General features: G+C 39.6%; 1 protein-coding gene across 2 annotated transcripts in view; it reads right to left on the bottom strand.

The window, feature by feature from the left end:
- Window positions 1–1754: 1754 nt before the first annotated feature.
- Window positions 1755–21937, bottom strand: part of LOC121443312 (transcription initiation factor TFIID subunit 1-like) — a 73185-nt gene continuing 53002 nt past the window's right edge. The window contains exons 30-39 of one of the 2 annotated variants that reach the window (XM_041645019.1): window positions 21798–21920; window positions 19713–19805; window positions 19545–19629; window positions 12235–12302; window positions 11843–11959; window positions 11692–11697; window positions 8078–8203; window positions 6866–7022; window positions 5674–5851; window positions 1755–2168 (exon numbers count right to left, since the gene is read on the bottom strand). In XM_041645019.1, the coding sequence (XP_041500953.1) occupies window positions 1952–2168; window positions 5674–5851; window positions 6866–7022; window positions 8078–8203; window positions 11692–11697; window positions 11843–11959; window positions 12235–12302; window positions 19545–19629; window positions 19713–19805; window positions 21798–21920 (1170 nt within the window). In that variant the 3' untranslated portion in view covers window positions 1755–1951. The remainder of the gene's footprint in view (window positions 2169–5673; window positions 5852–6865; window positions 7023–8077; window positions 8204–11691; window positions 11698–11842; window positions 11960–12234; window positions 12303–19544; window positions 19630–19712; window positions 19806–21797; window positions 21921–21937) is intronic. The other variant, XM_041645020.1, reaches the window with a different exon arrangement.

Raw genomic sequence — 21937 nt, 5'->3', positions numbered from 1 at the left:
CAAGGACAACCAGGGCTGTTGGGGAGGTTCTGTCTGGAACGTCCTTCCAATAAACGTAAAACAAATTTAAAAATGAATACCATGCACCTATCTAATCTCCCAAATCGAAACTCTAGAAACCCTTTCCAGTCTTCCTTTTCTATCCCAAGTGCCAATATATTATGAAGACATGTTGATCACACTTCTCTGAAAATGTCTCAATGCCAACCCTCTTTTCTCCATTCCAATGCCACCTCCACCCTACTATGGGCCACTCCCCTTAGCCTGAACTACATTTTCTCTCCCCTCCAAACCATTCTTCACACTACTGTCAGCAAATTTTAAAAATTTTATTATAAAAATTATACACACTAAAAAATTCAAATGCTACAGATATAAAAGCAGAAAACTCACTCAGTATACATAAACCAAATAAACCACCTCTTCTCCATTCCCATCTGCAGAGGTTCATTGTTAACAATTTAACATATACTCTTTCACATCTCCTTTGCACATACAAGTATATACAAACATATCATATACATTTAGTTTTTGACTCTTACACAAGTGGGATCATAAAAGTCTGTAGTTTGACTCAATTTCTGTCTTCGTTCAATATTCAGAAATTTTCTGAAACAAATCTAATGTACTTCTCTAGACTTCATTTCCTTAAGTAAAAAAATTCACTCACTGGTATCAAATGAAAATCTCTCTCTCTCTCCCTCTTTTGGTTTTTCAAGACAGGGTTTCTCTGTGTAGCCATGGCTGTCCCGGAACTCACTCTGTAGACCAGGCTGGCCTTGAACTCAGAGATCCACCTGCCTCTGCCTCCCAAGTGCTAGGATTAAAGGCAAGCGCCACCATTGCCCGGCTCAAATGCAAAGCTCTTGAAGATATGATTCCTGTCCGTCTTTCTTTCAGTGTCATGTCTAGTCATTCCAGCATCCTATCTGAAACAAGGCAGGTACAAACAAGTCATATCTAGACTTTGAACTTTTCCTTTCATGTTAACACCCTGCCTGGACTTTCTGAGCTGGTACACTCCTACCAATGACTTCTTCAACAACCAGCTTTCAGGTGGTCTCTGGAAGACTTCTCTGCTTTTCCACACATGATCTTTTCCATTTTCTTTATATTTTACAGCTAAGCATCTAATTGTATTTGTCTTACAGTTCTAATGATTTATAAATATGTTTTGAATTCCACTCTCTCTCCCCCAACTTGATGACGAGTTCTTATTTTACCTTTGCACTGCAATGATTTAGAAAAGTACTTAGCATGGAACAGATACCCAGTAACATATCTGTTGGGATTCCATGATTTTAAGAACATTTACTGATTAGCTACTTTTGCATAGAACCATATCCTAAGCATAAAAGAAACAAAAGATAGTCTTTGCCCTATGACACTTACCATTTTTCTATATTTTTTCCTGGGGCAGGGAAGAGCACACTCATACAATCCCTATCATTTTGGATATACAGGCTGTATCAAAGATTTAAAGCTATGTCTCTGTAATCTATTTAGGAACAAGGCTTTGTATATCCAAGTAAGTAATACATGAACAAACAGCTTGTTCAATATATTTGTATTTTAAGTGTGGCACAGAGCCAGACCATCAGTAACTAATTCTATTTCAGCAGAGGTTTTTTTTTTTAACCTATTCCAGCCTGCAAATTAGAAAGTGAAATGGTGCCATGTTTATACACCAAGAACAATAAATGGCATAAAAGAGTGTAATGGAGAAGAGTGAGTCTGCTGAGTGTAATGGAGAAGAGTGAGTCTGCTCTCTCTTCTTTGTAGTGGCACGAGGAAAGAACCTGTTACTTCAGAATCTGGAGAGATGATTACTATTTACCTATTACTAAAGCTAAGGTAGTAATCTGATCACATCATTTGTCAATATATACATATAAATAAGCTAGGGGAAAGGCAATCAATCTAGGCTGATTTAAGAGGTTTAAGGGAAGCCTCATTCATCAGAGTCCAAGTCACTGTCTCCAGCAATGGAGTGGAAATCCTCACTGTCCTCCTCGTCCTCAGACAGGTGGACCTGGCTTAGCACGCTGGGCCCAGAGCGCTGCTCTTCCTCATCTTCTTCCTCCTCTGATACCTCATACCCACCGATGCTGCTGAAGCTTGTATCCTGGGTGTTCGACTTGGGATCAGGTTCTTCATAGCTCCCATAACTGAGAAGAGAAACAACATCTCTCAAGCTTGGACACCACCCACTAGCCGACTGGTGCTTTGTACTGCCAAGGGATTAGCTCATCTCACCCTCCTCAAGACACTAAAATAATGGTTTCTTGACTGTTTCACATGCCCCTAAGAAAAAAATGATCCGGTTGAAAAACACCAACTTCTTGACTTTATACATAAGAACCTGAAATAAACTGCCTGACACTGACCAACTAACACACAGTACCAGTTACAAGATCACAAATGCGGTCAAGTCCTACTGTTTTATCTGGTACTTAGTTTCACTCATCTATGCATCCAAATTTGGGTAGCAGTCTTGTCTGCTGTCACTTAGTCTTGCGTTAACTTCCCTGGCCTGCACTACTGAAATAAGTCTTCATGGCCCTAGTATTGAACTCCTTCAATTAATTCTTCAGGCTTCTGTTAGAATGTTCTATTTTCTGTTTGTTTATTCTAACTTTATTTCTAAAAAAATTACAAAAGCATAGTCACTGTTAAAGAAATTAGAATAGCCGGGCGATGGTGGCCCACACTTTTAATCCCAGCACTCGGGAGGCAGAGGCAGGCAGATCTCTGTGAGTTCGAGACCAGCCTGGTCTACAGAGCTAGTTCCAGGACAGGCTCCAAAGCCACAGAGAAACCCTGTCTCGAAAAAACAAAACACAAAACAAAACAAAAAAAAAGAAATTAGAATATACAATAGGGAGAAAAGGGAGGGGAATCAGCAATATCTCACCACGTAGAGAATTTTTTTGGCAGAGATATTTTTATATACGTCCTATTTTTCTATGTATTTAGGAGACTTAAGTATTTAAAAATAATATGCTAGAGGCTGGGTGGTGGCGGCACGTGTCTTTAATCCCAGTACTGGGAGGATCTCAGAGAGTTCAAAGGCCAGCCTGGTCTACAGAAAAAGTTCAAGGCTTGAAAGCTATAGAGAAGCCCTGTCTCAGAGAAAGAAAGAAAGAAAGATAGATAGAGAGAGAGAGAGAGAGAGAGAGAGAGATTCTTATAGTAAAATTTCCTAGATGTGAAATTTTAGAACCAAAGGGGGTGCAAATTTCTTTTTACTTATAGTGAAAAAATTGTGATAGTTCTCTCCTGCCAACCCTTAGCTATTTACATATTACCAGCCATTTGAGAGTATCTTTTTCCTCAGACCCTTTCCCAAAATAATCCCCACCAATCTAACAAGAAGCTACATCACATTGTTTATTATACTTATTTGATTATTAGAAAAGTTATAAAATATAGATATTGGCCATTTGAATTTGTGAATTTCTTAGCTCGCTTCTTTTATCCTTTGTTCTTTAGGGCACAGAGCAATCGTTCTAAAACACAAAGCAGATCAGACACTGTTTTCACTCAATGCCTGCCCACATTTGGGTCCTTCACAATTTGGTTCTTATCTACCTCTTTAAAAAAATAATAATTTTGCCGGGTGTTGGTGGCGCACACCTTTAATCCCAGCACTCGGGAGGCAGAGGCAGGCGGATCTCTGTGAGTTCGAGACCAGCCTGGTCTACAGAGCTAGTTCCAGGACAGGCTCCAAAGCCGCAGAGAAACCCTGTCTCGAAAAACCAAAAAAAAAAAATAATAATAGTAATTAATAATAATTTTTATTTATTTTTAAGTACCTCTTTGAATCATTTCTATTACATGGATTAATCAAAGCTCTGGCCTACTAGTATTCTTTAAAAAGCACCTCATGATTAGGTTTTCACATTGCCATTCCAAGTCTCTGGAAGATCTTATACTTCTTACCCTATAAAACTACTACTCATATTTGGCTTAGTTTCCTTCTCCAATCAGCTGCCCTCCCCATTCCTCTAAATGTCCCAGAAAAACCCTGTGGTTGCCTTTTATGTTACACTGCTACTGCCTATTAACCTGTTTCAAAATTCTTGATAGGCAGAACTTCATACAGGTTGAAATCCCAAAGCTTATTTGTGTTTTTACTTATGATAGATAAAATTTTATCTATTTGCTAGCAAGATGGATCACATGTGCAGTAAATCCAACATGTTTAAAGTCAAAATCATTTTCCCATCCTTTCTGTTTTTCTTTCCTCAATGAAATTTTCATTATTTATCAAACAAACAACTCCCAAATTCAACTGAATACTGCAATTTTCTGTCCCATACTGCCCTTAAGTCAATTAACATACAAATTTCATGTTACTTTCTTTTCTTTTTTTTGAAACAGTGTCTCATGTAACCCTGGCCTAGCTTTGAACTCACCCTGTAGCAGCATATTACCTTTAATCCCTGACCTTTCTACCTCCACCTTGAAAATGTGCACAGGTGAGCATCACCACACCCAGCAGTTTTGTTTGTTTTTGGATAGAGCCTCAATACATAGCCCAGGTTTGTGGGTTTTTGTTTTTGACACAGGGTTTTAATGGTCTGGACCTCCCTTTACATACTAGCCTGGTCTTAAATTCAGAGATCCACCTGCCCCTTTTTAGACCTGCACCACCACAGCTGACTAACCATGAATTTAGGATCTTCCTTACCTCATGCTCTAACTACTGAGATTACAGAAGTGTGCCAACATAGTCTACAACTTCCTTTTACTGAAAGTATGGACCCCTAACAGAACAAAATCCAAATGCCTTGGCATTCCATTTATGGTCCTCTACAATATAGGCTCATGCTATTTCAAAAGTCTTAATTTCCCAACCAACACCATTTACTATTTTTTTTTTTAAAATATCTATTTATTTAGTATACAGTATTCTGTCTGCTTGTATGTCTGCAGGCCAGAAGAGGGCACCAGATATCATTACAGATGGTTGTGAGCCACCATGTGGTTGCTGGGAATTGAACTCAGGACCTCTGGAAGAGCAGGCAATGCTCTTAACCACTGAGCCATCTCTCCAGCCCCCACCATTTACTCTTGAACACACTTCATGTTATATTTCTATGCCTCTGACATATTATTTCATCTGTCAGAGTTCTATCTCCCTTGCCGTCACTATACACTATATATGCTTAGCAGACTCCTATCCATCCTTTAATACATAGTTCAAATTCTTCTATGTGAAATTGACCCTGATTACTTAAAAGTTTTTTAGTGATACCTCAGCATTCTGTTCTTATGAACTTTTTTCCCCCCCGAGACAGGGTTTCTCCGTGTAGCCTTGGAGCCTGTCCTAGAACTAGCTCTTGTAGACCAGGCTACCTTGAACTCACAGAGATCTGCCTGCCTCTGCCTCCTGAGTGCTGGGATTAAAGGCATGTGCCACTACCACCCAGCTTGTTCTTAGGAATTTATGACATTGAATCTCTAATGATTTTTTAAATCATTACAGATGATGATTCCATTAGAAGAGCTCTTTAAGGGCAGGCTATATCTTATTCATCTATGTATTCCCAGGGCCTAAGTAGAGGTGCTCAGGGAATGTTTGACAGAAGACAGCTATCTGATGTTAGGCTCTTTCTCATCATAGCTGGGAAATGATGCCAGAGCCCAGTAGCATATTGCTGTCATTACCTGATGTTGCTATCCTCCAAACCACGGGAAGCTTCTCCACCATCTCCCTCATAGGACATCATGCTTTCTTCATTTTCCATGCCCATCCTTGTAGTCTCTTGAAGCACATGGGGCTGTTTGGGTCTTAAAGTGCCAGATTCCACATCAGAGTCACTTCCACTTTCACTTAGCTGAATAGCTGTAAAAAGACAGATTGCGGTTCATTAAGAGACAAGCTTGATGAACTAGAGGTATGGCTCAGTGCCAGAGTGTTTGCCTCAAATGTATTAGATAGTATGCATTGAGCCACAGCACCAGAACAATAAAACAAGAGTAAGAAAAATTCTTGTCAGAATTAGCATCTTTAGACTAGTATTCAAAAACTAGTCTATACAGATTTTGTGCCTATAGTCCTCACCTCTTAGGCCTTTCTTGTTTTTTTTTTTTTTTTTGAGACAGGGTTTCTCTGTAGCTTTGGAACCTGTCCTGGAACTCGCTCTGTAGACCAGGCTGGCCTTGAACTCACAGGGATCCACCTGTCTCTGCCTCCTGAGTGCTCGGATTAAAAGCATGTGCCACTAGTGACTAGCTTCTCAGGCCTTTCTTTAACTACCAAATGTCAATAGTAGCAAGATATATAGTTTAGAAACTGAGTCCAAGCGATTTATGTCTTCTATCTCAGTCTAATCTACCTGTTTTCTATTCCCTTCAATACCTTTACCTTACCATTACAATTCCAATTATTATTATTTTTGGGGGTGGTTTTCAAGACAGGATTTCTCTGTGTAGCTTTGGAGCCTGTCCTTGAACTCGCTCTGCAGAGCAGGCTGGCCTCAAACTCACATAGATCTGCCTGCCTCTGCCTCTCGAATGCTGGGATTAAAGGCATGTACCATTATTGCCTGGCAAAATTATTTCTCTTAATTTTCCTTTCCTTTTCCCAAACACAACCCTTCAAAGCTGCTAGTTGGGCACTGCCTTTTCTACTGTTACCTTTATGCACCTGTGTCTGTTCATCTTCATTTCTCCTTAGGCTAATGGACATGATCATCCTGAGTGTATGTTCAGTACTCTCATGTCTACTAATGTAACTCCAATAAAAGAGACAGATTTTTTAAACTAGCACACAATAAGTAGCAAGTAGGTTCCTGTTCAGTCCTGAGGGCAAAACAGTGAGCTATATAGAAACTGAAGCAAAGGAGCAAAATCTCACCAGAAAAAGGGTTATCTCCTTCTTCATCACTCCCAGCATCTTCCTCATCATCTTCTCCTTCAGACATAAGCAAATCCTCATACAGAACACTGGCCTGAGGCTGTTGTACAGTTCCTTCCTCTTCATCTGCAAGATCACCATCTCCTTCTTCACCTTCCTAAACAAGTCCAAGTGGCAGCCATTATCGACTAAGTAAGAGACCAGAATACCTTCTTTCCCCTGCATCCCATTTGCTGCCTCACAAGAAGTTAAATAATTATAGTAGATGGATTTGTCTACCTCATTCTACAGTTTAAAGTCAGACTGAGACTCACTATGGAGAAACTCTATGATATCACCTTAGGATTTGGCTTGCCCTGTACGACTGGGGCTCCTGTCATATAAATGTATAATGTAACCATAAGCTTTCTGTAAGCATACTCACTGGGGCTGGAGTCTTAAGTTTCCCATCCTCTTCCTCCTCCTCATACCCTTCAATAGCTACACCAGATTCTTCCTTGCCCAGCCTACCTCGGCCCTGGCAAATCTGAGTAAGTAACACAAATAACACATCATTGAGGGATGTGCTTATAGGAGTTAATCAAGGGTTCTTTACCTAGGACAAATGCTCTGTCCTAATATCAGAGCCAACCCTACTGCTAGTGGAGGCTGTTTATATTGCTCAAGGCATGTGCATTTTCCCCAATCATTTTTTGAAAATAATGGACAGGGCAAGAAAAACCAAAGAATAGGAAAGTTTTTGGTTCACTCTTAACTGTCAATAGAGGCAATGTTTCCTTTCTAACTCAAGCTTTTCAGATAGAAAATCCTTCTGGGTTTTGCACTCTTTCATGGAACCTTGAGAACCAGCTTCAGACTGAAAGTACGTTTTTATATCTCAGGCAAAAGCCAATTAAAAATTATACATAATTTTAATTTAATTTATAACTTAAAAACGCACAAACAGGAAGCCACTTGCTGTGAATGCTGTCTCTGAATGCAGCTGGTCTTTTTAGTCAGTTACCTATTAGGCTGCTCTGATGCCTCACCTACTTTCCCTCAAGTTCTACTATGCTTAATTCTACCAACTATGCCCCAGAAATCAAATTTCAAAGCCTTGTTTTCAGGGCCAAAGGGTCTAGTCATCCTTCATGTGTGCATGCTATCAGTCCATCCCTCCACATCCACCCAGCAGGCAGATCACCAATCTCACAAAGAGAAAGAATATCCTACCTGTGTTAGCTGCTTTTCTGAAGTAGCACCAGGAATATCCAAGACAGACATATTGCTCTCATCTTGATATACAGAGGTATCTCGAGAAACACTGAGTGATGTGCTGTTATCATACAAATCAGGAGGCTGTGGCATAAAACATACAACTTAGCTTCTACCAAGGGAACAACTAGAAGAAATACAAAGAATTCTCCTTCATAACATTCACTGAAGAAAAAGGACATGCAAGACAACCCAATTAAAGAGGAAACACAACCTGGTACAGCTTTGTAGACAGTTTTAGAACCCTAGGAATAACATCAACTCTAGCAGACTTACGGTATCTAGTGTATGTGTTCAGAAACTAAAGCAGAAATGCATAAAGCCTAGGGACAAGTGTATATATTAACAGCCTCTCTGGTCAGTAACCTACTTTCTTCTTCTAAGCCTTGCCTTGCTGTTTTTAAGTTCAGGAATTCATATTAGTGACAGTTTTACTGACTTAGAGGCATATAATAAACTGGATGAAGGAATTTAAATTTCAACAAGAGCATGGGATGGTTTGACAGTTCATGAGTTTTTTAGACATTGCTTCAAAACTAAATGGTATGTTAAAAACAAAACAAAACATGGGCATTGGAGTAAACAGCCCTGGGATTGAGTCTTGGTTCTACCACTGTTAATCATGTAAAATATGGATAATAATATCTACCTTACAGGGATGTCATGAGAATTAAGAGCTATGTACCAATACCTGGTATTCAATAAATGATATACCCCTCCCTTTTATTGTCTCCCCAAAAAACGGGGATTTTGCAAATAGATTCTAGACAACGATAGGAGGGACTAGATAAAATACTCATGAAGTGAATAGAATAAGAAAAGTAATAATCATCAATTTCACTTGTAAAGTATATTTATAGACATAAACACACATACACAGATATGAAGAAATTCAAAATATTGAAGTTGTAACAGATGGAATTGATAAATGAAACCTCTTTGCATATTCCAGTTTTCTTTTAAAAAAAGACTTTATTCATTTTTAAAAATTATGTGTATGAATATATGTTTGAGTGTAGGTTTTTGCATGTGAGTGCAGTGCCTATGGAGGCCAGAAGGAGGTGTCAGAACTTCTGGAGGTGGAATTAAAACAGCAAGTCACACAACGTGGGTGCTAGGAACCAAACTCAGGTCCTCTGAAAGAGTAGTAAGCACTCTTAACTGCCAAGCCATCTCTCCAGCCTCATCTTCTAATTTTCCCCAATCATCATGTTACTCTGGTCAATACAAAACCTGCTCATAGGCAAGGAATAGGGGTATAAGCCTATAGAGCACTAGGAAAGTTAGGTCAGGAAGATCACAAACTTGAGGCCAGTCTGGATCATACAGCTAGACCCTGTCTCAAAGAAATAAATGTACGCCCACATGTGCTGTTCTGGAAGCAAGCAAGCAAACAACATTTGACTGAGAAGGTTTGAGTTTCCAAAATAGAGGCAAAATAGATTTCAAAACATTAGTGCACAGATAAACCAGTATGCAACAGAAGGGAAAAACAGGAAAGTTTTGCAAAATTTTAAAGTGTAGTATGTAAATAAAGAGGACTGCCAGGCATCATTGGTGGCACACGCCTTTAATCCCTTGGGAGGCAGAGGCGCGTGCGCGGGGGGGGGGGGGGGGGGGGGGGGGGGATATCTCTGTGAGTTCAAGGCCAGCCTGGTCTACAGAGCGGGAGTTCCTGGACAGGCTCCAAAGCTACACTGCCACAAGATACAAATAAATAAATAAATTTAAAAAATAAAGAGGATTTTGAGAAACTGCAAATGAATAATTCTAAAGTACTGAGCTCAATGCAAGCTCGGTAGAAATATCCAGATGCAAATACATTATTGACGCCACCGTCTGGAAGTTAAAAATAACATGATTACTTCCATGCTTCTATACTATCACAATTGTATTATGACAGATTAATCTTACACAGACACTTTTTTTTATTTTTTCCTTTGGTTTTTCGACACAAGGTTTGCCTATGTAGCTTTGAAGCCTGTCTTGGAACTCGCTCTGTAGACCAGGCTGGCCTCGAACTCACAGAGATCTGCCTGCCTCTTCCTCCCAAGTGCTGGAAATAAAGGTGTATGTTACCACAGCCTGGCCAGACACTTTCTAATAATCTTTTGATTTTATATAGTAATGAGTAAGGGTGGTCACACATGAGGCTTTTCTTAGTTAATAGGCAATGACTAGGCTATCTTAAAATGTATACACATAAATGAAGGGAATGATGAGAGTATGAACTGAAAAGAACGGAGCAGTACTATCCATCTCATACTCTCCCTCCATAGCAAACTCACTAAGTATACCAAAACAGCTATTGGTCAGGAAGGACAAGGCTTTGATTCACCAATGGTCTAAGCTTATGACTCTCCGAGACCTGAGAAAATCACATGATATTTAGTGGTTATTCTTCTGGAAAATGATGGCTAATACCCAAGATTTAACTTAAAAGAAAGTACCTTGTGGAAACTGTGAGTCTATTAGCAAACAAGGCCTTCCTGGGCAACATCACTCACCCAAGCCCCCTTGACCCAATCTGCCCATACAACTCCAAGAGCCTTTCCTTGTTCTGGACCTTGAAGAAGTATCTGAGGGTTCTTTATACCTGGCCCCTCAGTAACCTAGGTTTTGGAATGAAAGAGAGAGTAAAAGATAGATAGAGAAAGTGTACGAATGAGACACAGAGACAGCAAAAATCCAACAGAGATCATCTATGCTGCATTTAAATTTAGAGTGAAACCTGATAGAATGAAAAATAATCCTATGAGAATTGGAAGAAATTCTGCATTAGAGTATTTGGTCAAATTTGAAAGAGCCTCTGGGAACGTTATAAAACAACAATAACAATAAATAAAAACCCTTTCATACAAAGAAGGAAACAAATATTTACTGAATTCCTATCATGTGCCATGCAAACTAATCATTTAATGTTGAAAAGCACATCTTAGAGAGAAATGGGAATAGAAATGTTAATTTCCCAATACCACAAAACTAGACAGAAGCAGAGTTAAGACTCATACCCAGGCCTGTTTTATATCAAATCTTATGTCCTTTTCCATTCTAACAGTGTCTCCAATAAAGAAACCAAGAATCTGTTAATACTGCATTTAAAGTCTGTTCTTCAAATATGCCAACTTTCTCAGACTGTAATACAGAGGAAATACTCAAAAGGTTTATTCAGACTAAAAGAACTAAAAATTTCTTATTTACCCTGCTTTCTAGTCTTCTAACATATAAACTTAAAATATAAATATAAAAGTCTCCATTTAGTAGGAAAGGAATTAACCCCAGAAATTGAGAGATGTGAGTTACACTGATATACCTCTAAGGTAACAGGTATTCAGATATCTAGAAGGTATAAGAACAATGTGGCCCTCATCTGTAACTGAGCAATCTATATTCTAGGGATGTTTTAGAACCCCAAAATTTACTGACAAGAGAACTAGAAGATGCCTTTGGCTATAGTAGTCAGGATTCTGGCATTCTCATACACTGTCTATAAACAACCACCCCACTCATTCATCCCATAGTTGCCTCTTCTGGATTTAACAAGGCCACGAAGATACATGGCCCTCACTCACCTTAGCCTTTGAGAAGACAAGAAAGCACACGAAAGGCATATGAAGAGGAAGGACAGAGAAGAATGGTATCTCAGTAAACACATCTGTTAATATGCTCCCAATTTCCCAAATCATAAGAAAACTCTAATAAATTCCTAATCCTTTGGCTCACCTGAGGTGTGTAAGGTCCTGGAGTCATTGGGTCCAGGCTTTCTAATTCTGCTTCCTCCAGAGCTGCTTCTTTAGCTGTACAAATATCTTTCTCAAGTTGAGTCAAATGTTCATCATACTGAGAAACAAATAAAATTAATGAATTTATCCAACATTTAGGTACTGGGTAGGCAAAAATAAACAAAACACATACACAATTCCTGTTTTCACAGTGTTTCTATTCTAACAACAGAACACAGCTGATAACCTAAAAAAAGCAGAAAAAGAAATGATGGAATGAGAATAGAAGACAGAATATGGCATTTGAAAGAAAACAGGGTAGTTAGGAAAGCTTCAAACTCAAGGACACAATAGAAAGGTTTCAGGGAGCTAGATTTTCTCTTAACCACCTACCTCTGTTAATGTCTGGTAACAAACATTCACAATCTCCTGAGCAGTCTTAGTATACTGACTCTCAGACCCTATGAAAGAAGTAAAATGTAACTTTAAAAATTTTGTATTAATACATATTTAATAATACTGATTTAATACATATTGCTGTTTATTCATTTATTTAAAACACCACTAAAATTTGTTTATGTTTTTCAAGGCAGGGTTTCTTTGTGTAACCTTAGCTGTCCAGGAAGGAGCTCTGTATACCAAGTTGGCCTTTAACTCACTGAGATCTGCCTGCCTCTGCTTTCTGAGTGCTGGGATTGAAGGTGTGCACTACCACCACCCAGCTAAAATTTATGTTGTTATTTTATGTGGGAGTTTTGCTTATGTGTATTTCTGTACATTATATGCATGCCTGGTACCCAAAGAGGCTGTCAGACTGGAGTCACATATGGTTTGGGGCTGCTATGTATGTGCTGGGAAGTTAAACTAGGGCGTCTGGAAGAGTAGCCAGTGCTGTTAATCACTGAACAATCTCTCCGGCCTCATACATTGAAATTTAAAAACAAGAATTTTACACTTTGCTATCCAATAGAATATAATTATTTAAGATCCAGAAAAACCTATGTTTAATCTTTAACTTGGACCTTTCTTCTACTTTCTTTTTTCATTTTCTTTTTTTCTTTTGGCTTTTAGAGATATGGTTTCTCTTTGTAACAGTCTAGGCTGTCCTGGAACTCACTTTGAAGACCAGGCTGGCCTCGAACTCACAAGGATCCGCCTGCCTCTGCCTCCCAAGTGCTGGGATTGAAGGCATGCGCCACCACTGCCCGGTGAGCATTTGGTCTTATAGAGGATCCCTGTACATTTTTCATCACTCACACGGATTCACAACCATCTGTAACTCCAATTCCAGAAGATCCAACACCTTCTTTTAACCTCCTTGGGTACCAGGCATGTATATGGTGCAGAGAAATATATTTGATCAAAACATTCATATACGCTGGGCAATGGTGGGACCGGCGCCCGGCAATTTTTTATTTTAAAAAGAACATTTTGCGGGGTGGTGGTGGCGCACACCTTTAATCCCAGCACTCGGGAGGCAGAGGCAGGTGAATATGAGTTTGACACCAGCCTGGCCTACAAGAGCTAGTTCCAGGACAGGCTCCAAAACTACAGAGAGACCCTGTCTCGAAAAACCAAACACCCCCCCCCCAAAAAAAAACATTTTTAGCATGTGAACGAAGACACAGATCTTGCTCTAAAACAGAGTCACCAAGAAAGAGATGGTAGGGGCTGGAGAGATGGTTCAGCAGTTAAGAGCACTGACTGCTCTTCCAGAGGTCCTGAGTTCAATTCCCAGCAACCACATGATGGCTCACAATCACCTGTTATAAGATCTGGTGCCCTCTTCTGGCCTGTAAGCATACAGGCAGACAGGATACTGTACACACATAATAAATAAATCTTAAGAAAAGATTTTTCTTAAAAAGACTGGCGAGGGAGGGGGAGAGGAGTGGGGGGAGGGGGAGAGGAGTGGGGGAAGGGGGGAAATGGGAGGCTGGGAGGAGGCGGAAATTTTTTTTTCAATAAAAAAAATAAGCCGGGCGGTGGTGGCGCACGCCTTTAATCCCAGCACTCAGGAGGCAGAGGCCGGTGGATCTCTGTGAGTTGAGACCAGCCTGGACTACAAGAGCTAGTTCCAGGACAGGAACCAAAAAGCTACGGAGAAACCCTGTCTTGGAAAACCAAAATAAATAAATAAATAAATAAAATAAAATAAAATAAAAATAAAAAAGAGATGGTAGTTAAAGTTTATAAGTAAGAATATTCAGCAAAGAAGACTGAAAAGGAGGAGGACAGTTGTCATCACAATACAGTTTCAAGAAGTGACTCTAACTCTTAGATAGCTCAGTGGTTAAAAGTACTGCCTGCTTGTCTAAAGGTCCTGAGTTCAATTCCTAGCAACCACACAGTGGCTTAACAACCATTTGTAATAAGATCTGGTGCTTTCTTCTGGCCTGCAGGCATGCATGTAGGCAGAATACCGTATACACAATAAACAAACAAACAAACAAAGAAGAGCACTGGCTGCTTTCCTAGAGGTCCCAAGTTCAATTTCCAGTACCCACATGGTGGCTCACAACCATCTATAAAGAGATCCGATGCCCTCTTCTGGCATAAATGCATACATGCAGACGGAGCACTCAGACACAAAATAAATCTTTAAAATAAATTATTTATTTAAAGATTAATAAATAAATCTTTAAAAAAGCCATATTGGTGAGCTGGAGAGATGGCTCAGAGGTTAAAAGCACTGACTGCTGGCTGCTCTTCCAGAGGTACTGAGTTCAATCACTAGGAACTCACAACCACCTATAATGAGATCTGCTCTCTTCTGGTGAATAGGCACACATACAGACATAAAACTGTATACATAATAAATAAATCTAAAAAAAAGAGGCCATAATGGGATAAAAAGGGGGGTGCAGTGGCATACAACTGTATAATCCCAGCACTGGAAAAGTTGAGGAAGAGAGCCAAGTTTGAGGCTAACATGAGTAAAACCATCTCAAAAACAAAACAAAAAGCTCTAAGTGAAATATTAATGGGAAAGATGGAAGAGATATATTTAAAGAAATCTAGTTATCATTAAATAGAATGAAAAATTAAAATTCTATGGAAATAGTCTTATACATATAATGTGGTATTGTATATGAAGGATCTCTCTCTCTTTTTCTTTTTTTGAGACAGGGTTTCTCTGTAGTTTTGGAGCCTGTCTTGGAACTAGCTCTTGTAGATTAGGCTGGCCTTGAAGTCACAGAGATCCACCTACCTTTGTCTCCTGAATACTAGGACTAAAGGAGTACACTACCACTGCCTGACTTTCTTTTTTTAAAATTTTATTTATTTATATTTTATATATGAGTGCTAAGCCAGAAGAGGGTATCAGATTCCACTATCGATGGTTGTGAGCCACCATGTGGGTGCTGGGAATTGAACTCAGGACCTCTAGAAAGCAGTCAGCGCTCTTAACCACTGAGCCACCTCTCCAGACCCATGAAGGGCTTAAAATTAAATGAAAAATTAAAATAAGAATGAACCTGTGGACTCAGTTACTGGGAAACACAAGCAGAAGGACCACTCAAGAGTTGCAGGCTAGTCTAGGCAACACAGTAGTAAGAGCCTCCTCTCGTCTAAAAAAATAGTTTTAATATATAAGTCCTAAAATAAAAATCACTGCAAACTTCATGTCAGATAGCCAAACATATCCCATTCATAACCCATAATATTGTCTTTTTGCTTTTGAGGGAGAGTCACTATAAATCTTGGCTGGCCTGGAACTCTCTATGTAGAACTCAAAGATACCTGTGATCCGACTGCCTCTGCTCCCTGAGTGCTAGAAATAAAGGTGTGAGTCACAATTGGTCCACAAGTTTCCTTAATGAGGCAGTTCAACTCTAATGTCTCATTTAAAAGACAGACAGACACATACACTCCTCTACCTATCTGGTTCATAAGTATGAGGTATCTATTCTACTTTTTTTTTTTTGGTTTTTCGAGACAGGGTTTCTCTGTGGTTTTGGAGCCTGTCCTGGAACTAGCTCTTGTAGACCAGGCTGGTCTCGAACTCACAGAGATCCGCCTGCCTCTGCCTCCCAAGTGCTGGGATTAAAGGCGTGCGCCACCACCACCCGGCTTATTTTTTTTTAATATTTATTTATTTATTATGTATACAATGTTCTGTCTGTATGCCTGCAGGCCAGAAGAGGGCGCCAGACCTCATTACAGATGGTTGTGAGCCACCATGTGGTTGCTGGGAATTGAACTCAGGACCTTTGGAAGAGCAGGCAATGCTCTTAACCACTGAGCCATCTCTCCAGCCCCCCGGCTTATTTTTTTTATTGAAAAAAAAAATTTCCGCCTCCTCCCAGCCTCCCATTTCCCCCCTTCCCCCACTCCTCTCTTTCTTACTTTGTATATAATCTGCCCAACTTTTTCATTCTTATTGCTTCTTTTGGCTCTGTTTTGCCTTTTGGAGACAAGGTCTTTATTCAGAGCCCTGGCTATCCTTCAACTCACAGAGATCTGCCTGCCACTGTCCCATTTGCTAGGATTAAAGGTATGTGCAACCATGTCAGGCCTTCTTGCTGCTTTTTAACTGCTCAGGCTGTTAGGTTTTTAGTTTTAGTTTTTGCTTTTTTTAAAAGATTTATTTATTATATATAATGCTCTGCCTGTACATGCCTTCGGGCCAGAAGAGGGCGCCAGATTTCATTACAGATGGTTGTCAACCACCATGTGGGTGCTGGGAATTGAATTCAGGACGTCTGGAAGAGCAGCCAGTGCTCTTAACCATTGAGTAATCGCTCCAGGTCCCAGGTGGTTAGGTTTTGTTTGTTTTTCAACATGGCTATTGTTAGTTTCTTTACTGGTCTCCTAATAATGAAGTGGAGGAGGTGAATAACTTCCTAAATGATATTTACTAAAATTATATCCCTCTCCCCTTCTACTGGTTTAGTGTGACTTACTGGGCCATTCACAATTTGGGTCTTACCTCCTTTATCTCGTTTTATATTTTTAAAGGTTTATTTATTTTTATTTATTTATACAGTATTCTGTCTGCAGCAGATCTCATTACCACTTGTGATAATACTTGTGAGCCACCATGTGGTTGCTGGGTATTGAACTCAAGACTTCTGGAAGAACAACCAGTGCTCTTAACCTTTGAGCCCTGTCTCATTTTATAATCAAACCTAGCCACTACCCTATATTCATTTTTTAAATATTTATTTATTTATTATGTATACAAGTGTATGCCTGAAGGCCAGAAGAGGGCACCAGACACCTCATTACAGATGGCTGTGAGCCACCATGTGGTTGCTGGGAATTGAACTCAGGACCTTTGGAAGAGCAGGCAATGCTCTTACCCTCTGAGCCATCTCTCCAGCCCCTATATTCATTTTTTTTGTTTTTTTTTTGAGACAGGGTTTCTCAGTAGCTTTGGAGGCTGTCCTGGAACTAGCTCTTGTAGACCAGGCTGGCCTTGAACTCACAGAGAACTGCCTGCCTCTGCCTCCCAAGTGGATTAAAGGCATGCACCATCACCACCCGGCTACTACCCTATATTCAAAACAAACTTGTTTGTACTTCCCCATCCAAAGTACTTCCGTGTATTTTTTGCATTTGGTCCTATCTCATCCTTCTCTTCTTGATTATCTGTTCAGCATAGTAATGTTTAGTAATTAACTATAATAGTCAACATGTCTTTTTCTTTTCCTTTTTTTTTCTTTTTTGGTTTTTTGAGACAGGGTTTCCCTGTAGCTTTGGAGCCTGTCCTGGAAGTCATCAACATTTCTCAACTCAGTTCAAGCTAGGAGGTAGTGATGCACACCTTTAATCCCACCTAGCACTTGTGTGTTCCAAGATAGCCAGAGCTAAACAATGAAATCCTGTCTCGAAAAATCACCCCTCCCCCCCAAAAAAAGCCTCAGTTCAAAAATAAGTTCCCATTGCTGGAATAATAACTCAAGTGGTTCAGAGCATTTGCTGCTCTTGCAGACTTGAGTTCAGTTCCCAGCAACCATGCTGGGCAATTCACAACCAATTATAACTCCAGCTCCACAAGATCTCATACTCTCCCCTGGCCTTCACAGGCATCTGCACTCACATGTGTAAACCCACACATACATATAATTAAAAATACGTCTTAAAAATGGTTTATTGAAATTTTTTTGACTGAGTATAGTGGCATGTGTCTTTAATACTAGCAGAGGCAGAACAGTCTCTGTGGGCTCTACATAGTGAGATCCAGGCTAGCCAGGGCTACGTAGTTGAGACTCTGTCTCAAAAGAAAATTACTGAACCATACGTGGGGTTCTACACAAACTTGAGGGGGGGGAGCAGAAAGATGAATCCAAGGTCATCTTCAGGTATATATCAAGTTCAAGACCAGCCTAGGATATATGAGACCATAAAACAACAAAAACTGGGCCTGAGAGATGGCTCAGAGATTAAGAGCACTGGCTGCTCTTCCAGAGGTCCTGAGTTCAATTCCCAGCAACCACATGATGGCTCACAACCATCTATAGTGAGATCTGGTGCCCTCTTCTGGTATATAGGTAGAATACTGTACATAAAAATATAAATAAATCTATCTTAAAACACACACACACACACACACACAACAAAAACTCTTTTACTAGTTCATGAAGCCTTTCCTAACCCATAGATTAAAGTATTTTTTCTCTCTAATGTACTTTGTATATCCTTTCATTATAGCTTTGTCAAGCTGCAATTTGTTTGTTTATATCAACTGGAGAACGAACGAAGTGCTAGAGCAGAGACGATCCTTCCTATCCAGATGAAGCAGCTAGCAAAGACTCTATCACACATTATTCCATCAATTCAGGTGCTAAATTCCACACACCAAAGTTTGCTGTGGCCTATAGCCAGCTATACATTTCAGCTTCAGCTCCATGTAGGGTTGGAATGTAACTTTTCAAATCTTATAGAAACATAGTTATGACTCAAAGGACAAGGAATATCCATTTGATTTTTATTCATACCTCATTTTTTCTATGCTTTACACAATTTCTAAACTAAGGACAAATGGCTTTCTGTGATTAGAAGTTTAATAGTGATTCTTACAAAACACACACTAAAATATATACTTACTCAAAAAAAATGAACTGGGCAGTGGTGGCTCATGCCAGCATTCGGGAGGCAGAGGCAGGGAGATCTCTGAGTTCAAGGTCAGCCTGGTCTACAGAGCAAGTTCTAAGGATACACAGAGAAACACTGACTTGAACCATTCCCCAAAACCCCAAACCAACCAACCAACCAACCAACCAACAAAATAAACAAACAAACCAACAACTGAGCAGAGTAAATGGTTCAGTGTCAAGTCTGACAACCTAGGTTCAATCCCTGGAACCCATATGGCAGAAGCAGAGAACTAAATCTCCAAGTTGTCCTCTAACTTCCAAAAGCATAGAACACCACCCCCCCTTACAACATACATATAACTGTAAAAACAAAATTTTAAAAAGTAAACTCAGTTACTTGATTTAGCTATCACTGTTCAAAGCTGCTTAAGCAGCTTTTTTTTTCAAGACAGGGTTTCTCTGTGTAACATCCTTGGCTGTCCTAGAACTTGTTCTATAGACCAGGCTGGCCTCAAACTCACAGAGATCCACCTGCCTCTGCCTCCCAAGTGCTGGGATTAAAAGCATGCGCCACCACCTCCCAGAGTCCTTAAAATTAATTAACACAAATTAATGTTAGATAGAAAAGACTGTTTAATGAGGAAAAAAACAAATACTCACCATTGTACTTAACACTGTTGGCCAGAATAAGGTTTACATCATCTAGGAAGCTCTCTCGACTTTGGTATTTGTGCTTGGAGATATTCTATGACAAAAACAATCAGGCATTCAGCTGTATATACAAAAACATTGACTATAAAAAGCCACTGCTTATAAAAAATCATTCACCTTACGTATAGTCTCCAAATCCATCGGACTGACAATGACTTTATAATAATCTGGAACAAACTTCTTATTAACTGGGTGATGAAATGGCCAAGACTAGTAAAAAGAAGGCATGGGCAGTTAAATGAAAACCACTATTTATATCAGAGAGCCCCAATTTCCACTGAGTTACAAATATTTCTGATGAAAACTATAGACTCTTTCCACAAAAATACACAAGCTCACGGGAAATTCTCTGTAATTTAAGGGTCTTATTAAGGATTCTTACACCCTGATTTTTATTTACTTATTTATTTATTTAGTTAGTTTTTCAAGACAGGGTTTCTCTGTAGCTTTGGAGCCTATCCTGAAACTAGCTCTTGTAGACCAAGCTGACCTCGAACTCAGATCTGCCTGCCTCTGCCTCCCAAGTGCTGGGATTAAAGGTGTGCGCCGCCACCACCCAGCCACCCTGATTTTTAAAGAAGACTCCCTCTTCTAAACCTACAACTAAATTATTTTTGCATTAAAGACTAAGTTCTGCAAAAATAAAATTCCTTATTCCATAGTTCCATCTCAAAATTTTATAACACTGCACACATAGAACATTATGATTTTTTTTTTTTGATTTTTCGAGACAGGGTTTCTCCGTAGCTTTTGGAGCCTGTCCTGAAAATAGCTCTTGTAGACCAGGCTGGCCTTGAACTCACAGAGATCCGCCTGCTTCTGCCTCCTGAGTGCTGGGATTAAAGGCATGCGCCACCACTGCCCGGCTGAACATTATGATTATATGCAACAGAAAATTTAACTCAGAATTTTGGGGGCATCAACATAATAAAATGGTCTGTAGAACTAATATTATAGATGATAGCTTTGGCATAAAAAGTTGGAACAAAAAGGGAAAAAGAAAGCTAACATTGAGTAATTACTGATGTATTTTTTTAAAATATTTTTTTATTATGTATGCAATACTCTGTGTGTATGCCTGAAGGCCAGAAGAGGGCACCATACCTCATTACAGATGGTTATGAGCCACCACGTGGTTGCTGGGCATTGAACTCAGGACCTTTAGGAGGGGTAAGCAGTGCTCTTAACGGCTGAGCCATCTCTCCAGCCCTATTGAAGTGTTTTTTATGGACAGCAAAATGGCTCGGTGGATAGAGGTGTTTACCAATAAGCCCAATGATCTGAGTTTAATTCCAGGATTCACAGGATAGAAAGAATTTCCAATTCTCTGAGTTCTTTATTTCCTTTTTTTCCCCTCATGATAGGGTTTCTCTGGCTGGTGGAACTCATTCTGTAGACCAGGCTGGCCTCAAACTAACAGAAATATGCCTGCCTCTGACTCCTAAGTGCTTTGCTTTGTTTTTTTTAAAGATAGGATCCTACTGTGTAGACTTGGCTGGCCTTGAATTCTTGCTTTCTGCCACCCAAGTGCTAGGATGAAAAGCTGTGCCACCACACCTAGCCAAGTTGTTTTGGGCATACACAAACTATGGCTTATACCTTCTTCCCCCACATGCACAAATAAATAAATTTAATTCAAAATGTTGTTATTTGTATAGGAGCATTTCTTTTTTTTAATTTACTTATTTATTAAAGATTTCTGTCTCTTCCCCGCCACCGCCTCCCATTTCCCTCCCCCTCCTTATAGGAGCATTTCTAAATCAAGAACCTACTATTAGTTGAAAGCTCTTCTCTCTCAGGCTATTCGAGAGCAAATACTAAGTGCTAACAAATACAAAGTGCTAACAATAGAAAGTAAGAACCTCTTAATATTCAAAGATACTTGGCATCTTTGCTTTCAACAATGAATTCATACAGAAAAAGGTTAGTATTTAAAATTACATCCCAGTTCCTATGGGCATAAGTACTACACAGAATTTCTTTTGTTTTGTTTTGTTTTTCAAGACAGGGATTCTATATAGCTTTGGAGCCTGTCCTGGAACACACTTTGTAGACCAGGCTTCTGCCTCCTATGTGCTGGGATTAAAGGCGTGTACCACCACTGCCTAGCTACAATTTCTTAATACACACATGCTTACCTCTATACACTTCTTTCCATCCCCTAGTACTATCCTCACAATATTTGGCATAAAAAGTACTTACATCTGGAACTGCCATCATTTTCTGAGTGACAATGTTATCCAGAATAAAAGAAAACGCTACTTGGTCATCATCATCAAGTAAGGGGTTGATAGCTTTCTCTAAACGTGCCAACTTATCTTCTTTCTGAAATAAAGCAAAGC

Source organism: Microtus oregoni, unplaced genomic scaffold (assembly GCF_018167655.1).
Source record: "Microtus oregoni isolate MIOR12 unplaced genomic scaffold, Mior012 000104F_ref0000108, whole genome shotgun sequence".
Taxonomy (NCBI): Eukaryota; Metazoa; Chordata; class Mammalia; order Rodentia; family Cricetidae; genus Microtus; species Microtus oregoni.
Note: the sequence above shows the minus strand (reverse complement) of the source record. Positions and strands in the feature narration are given on the sequence as shown.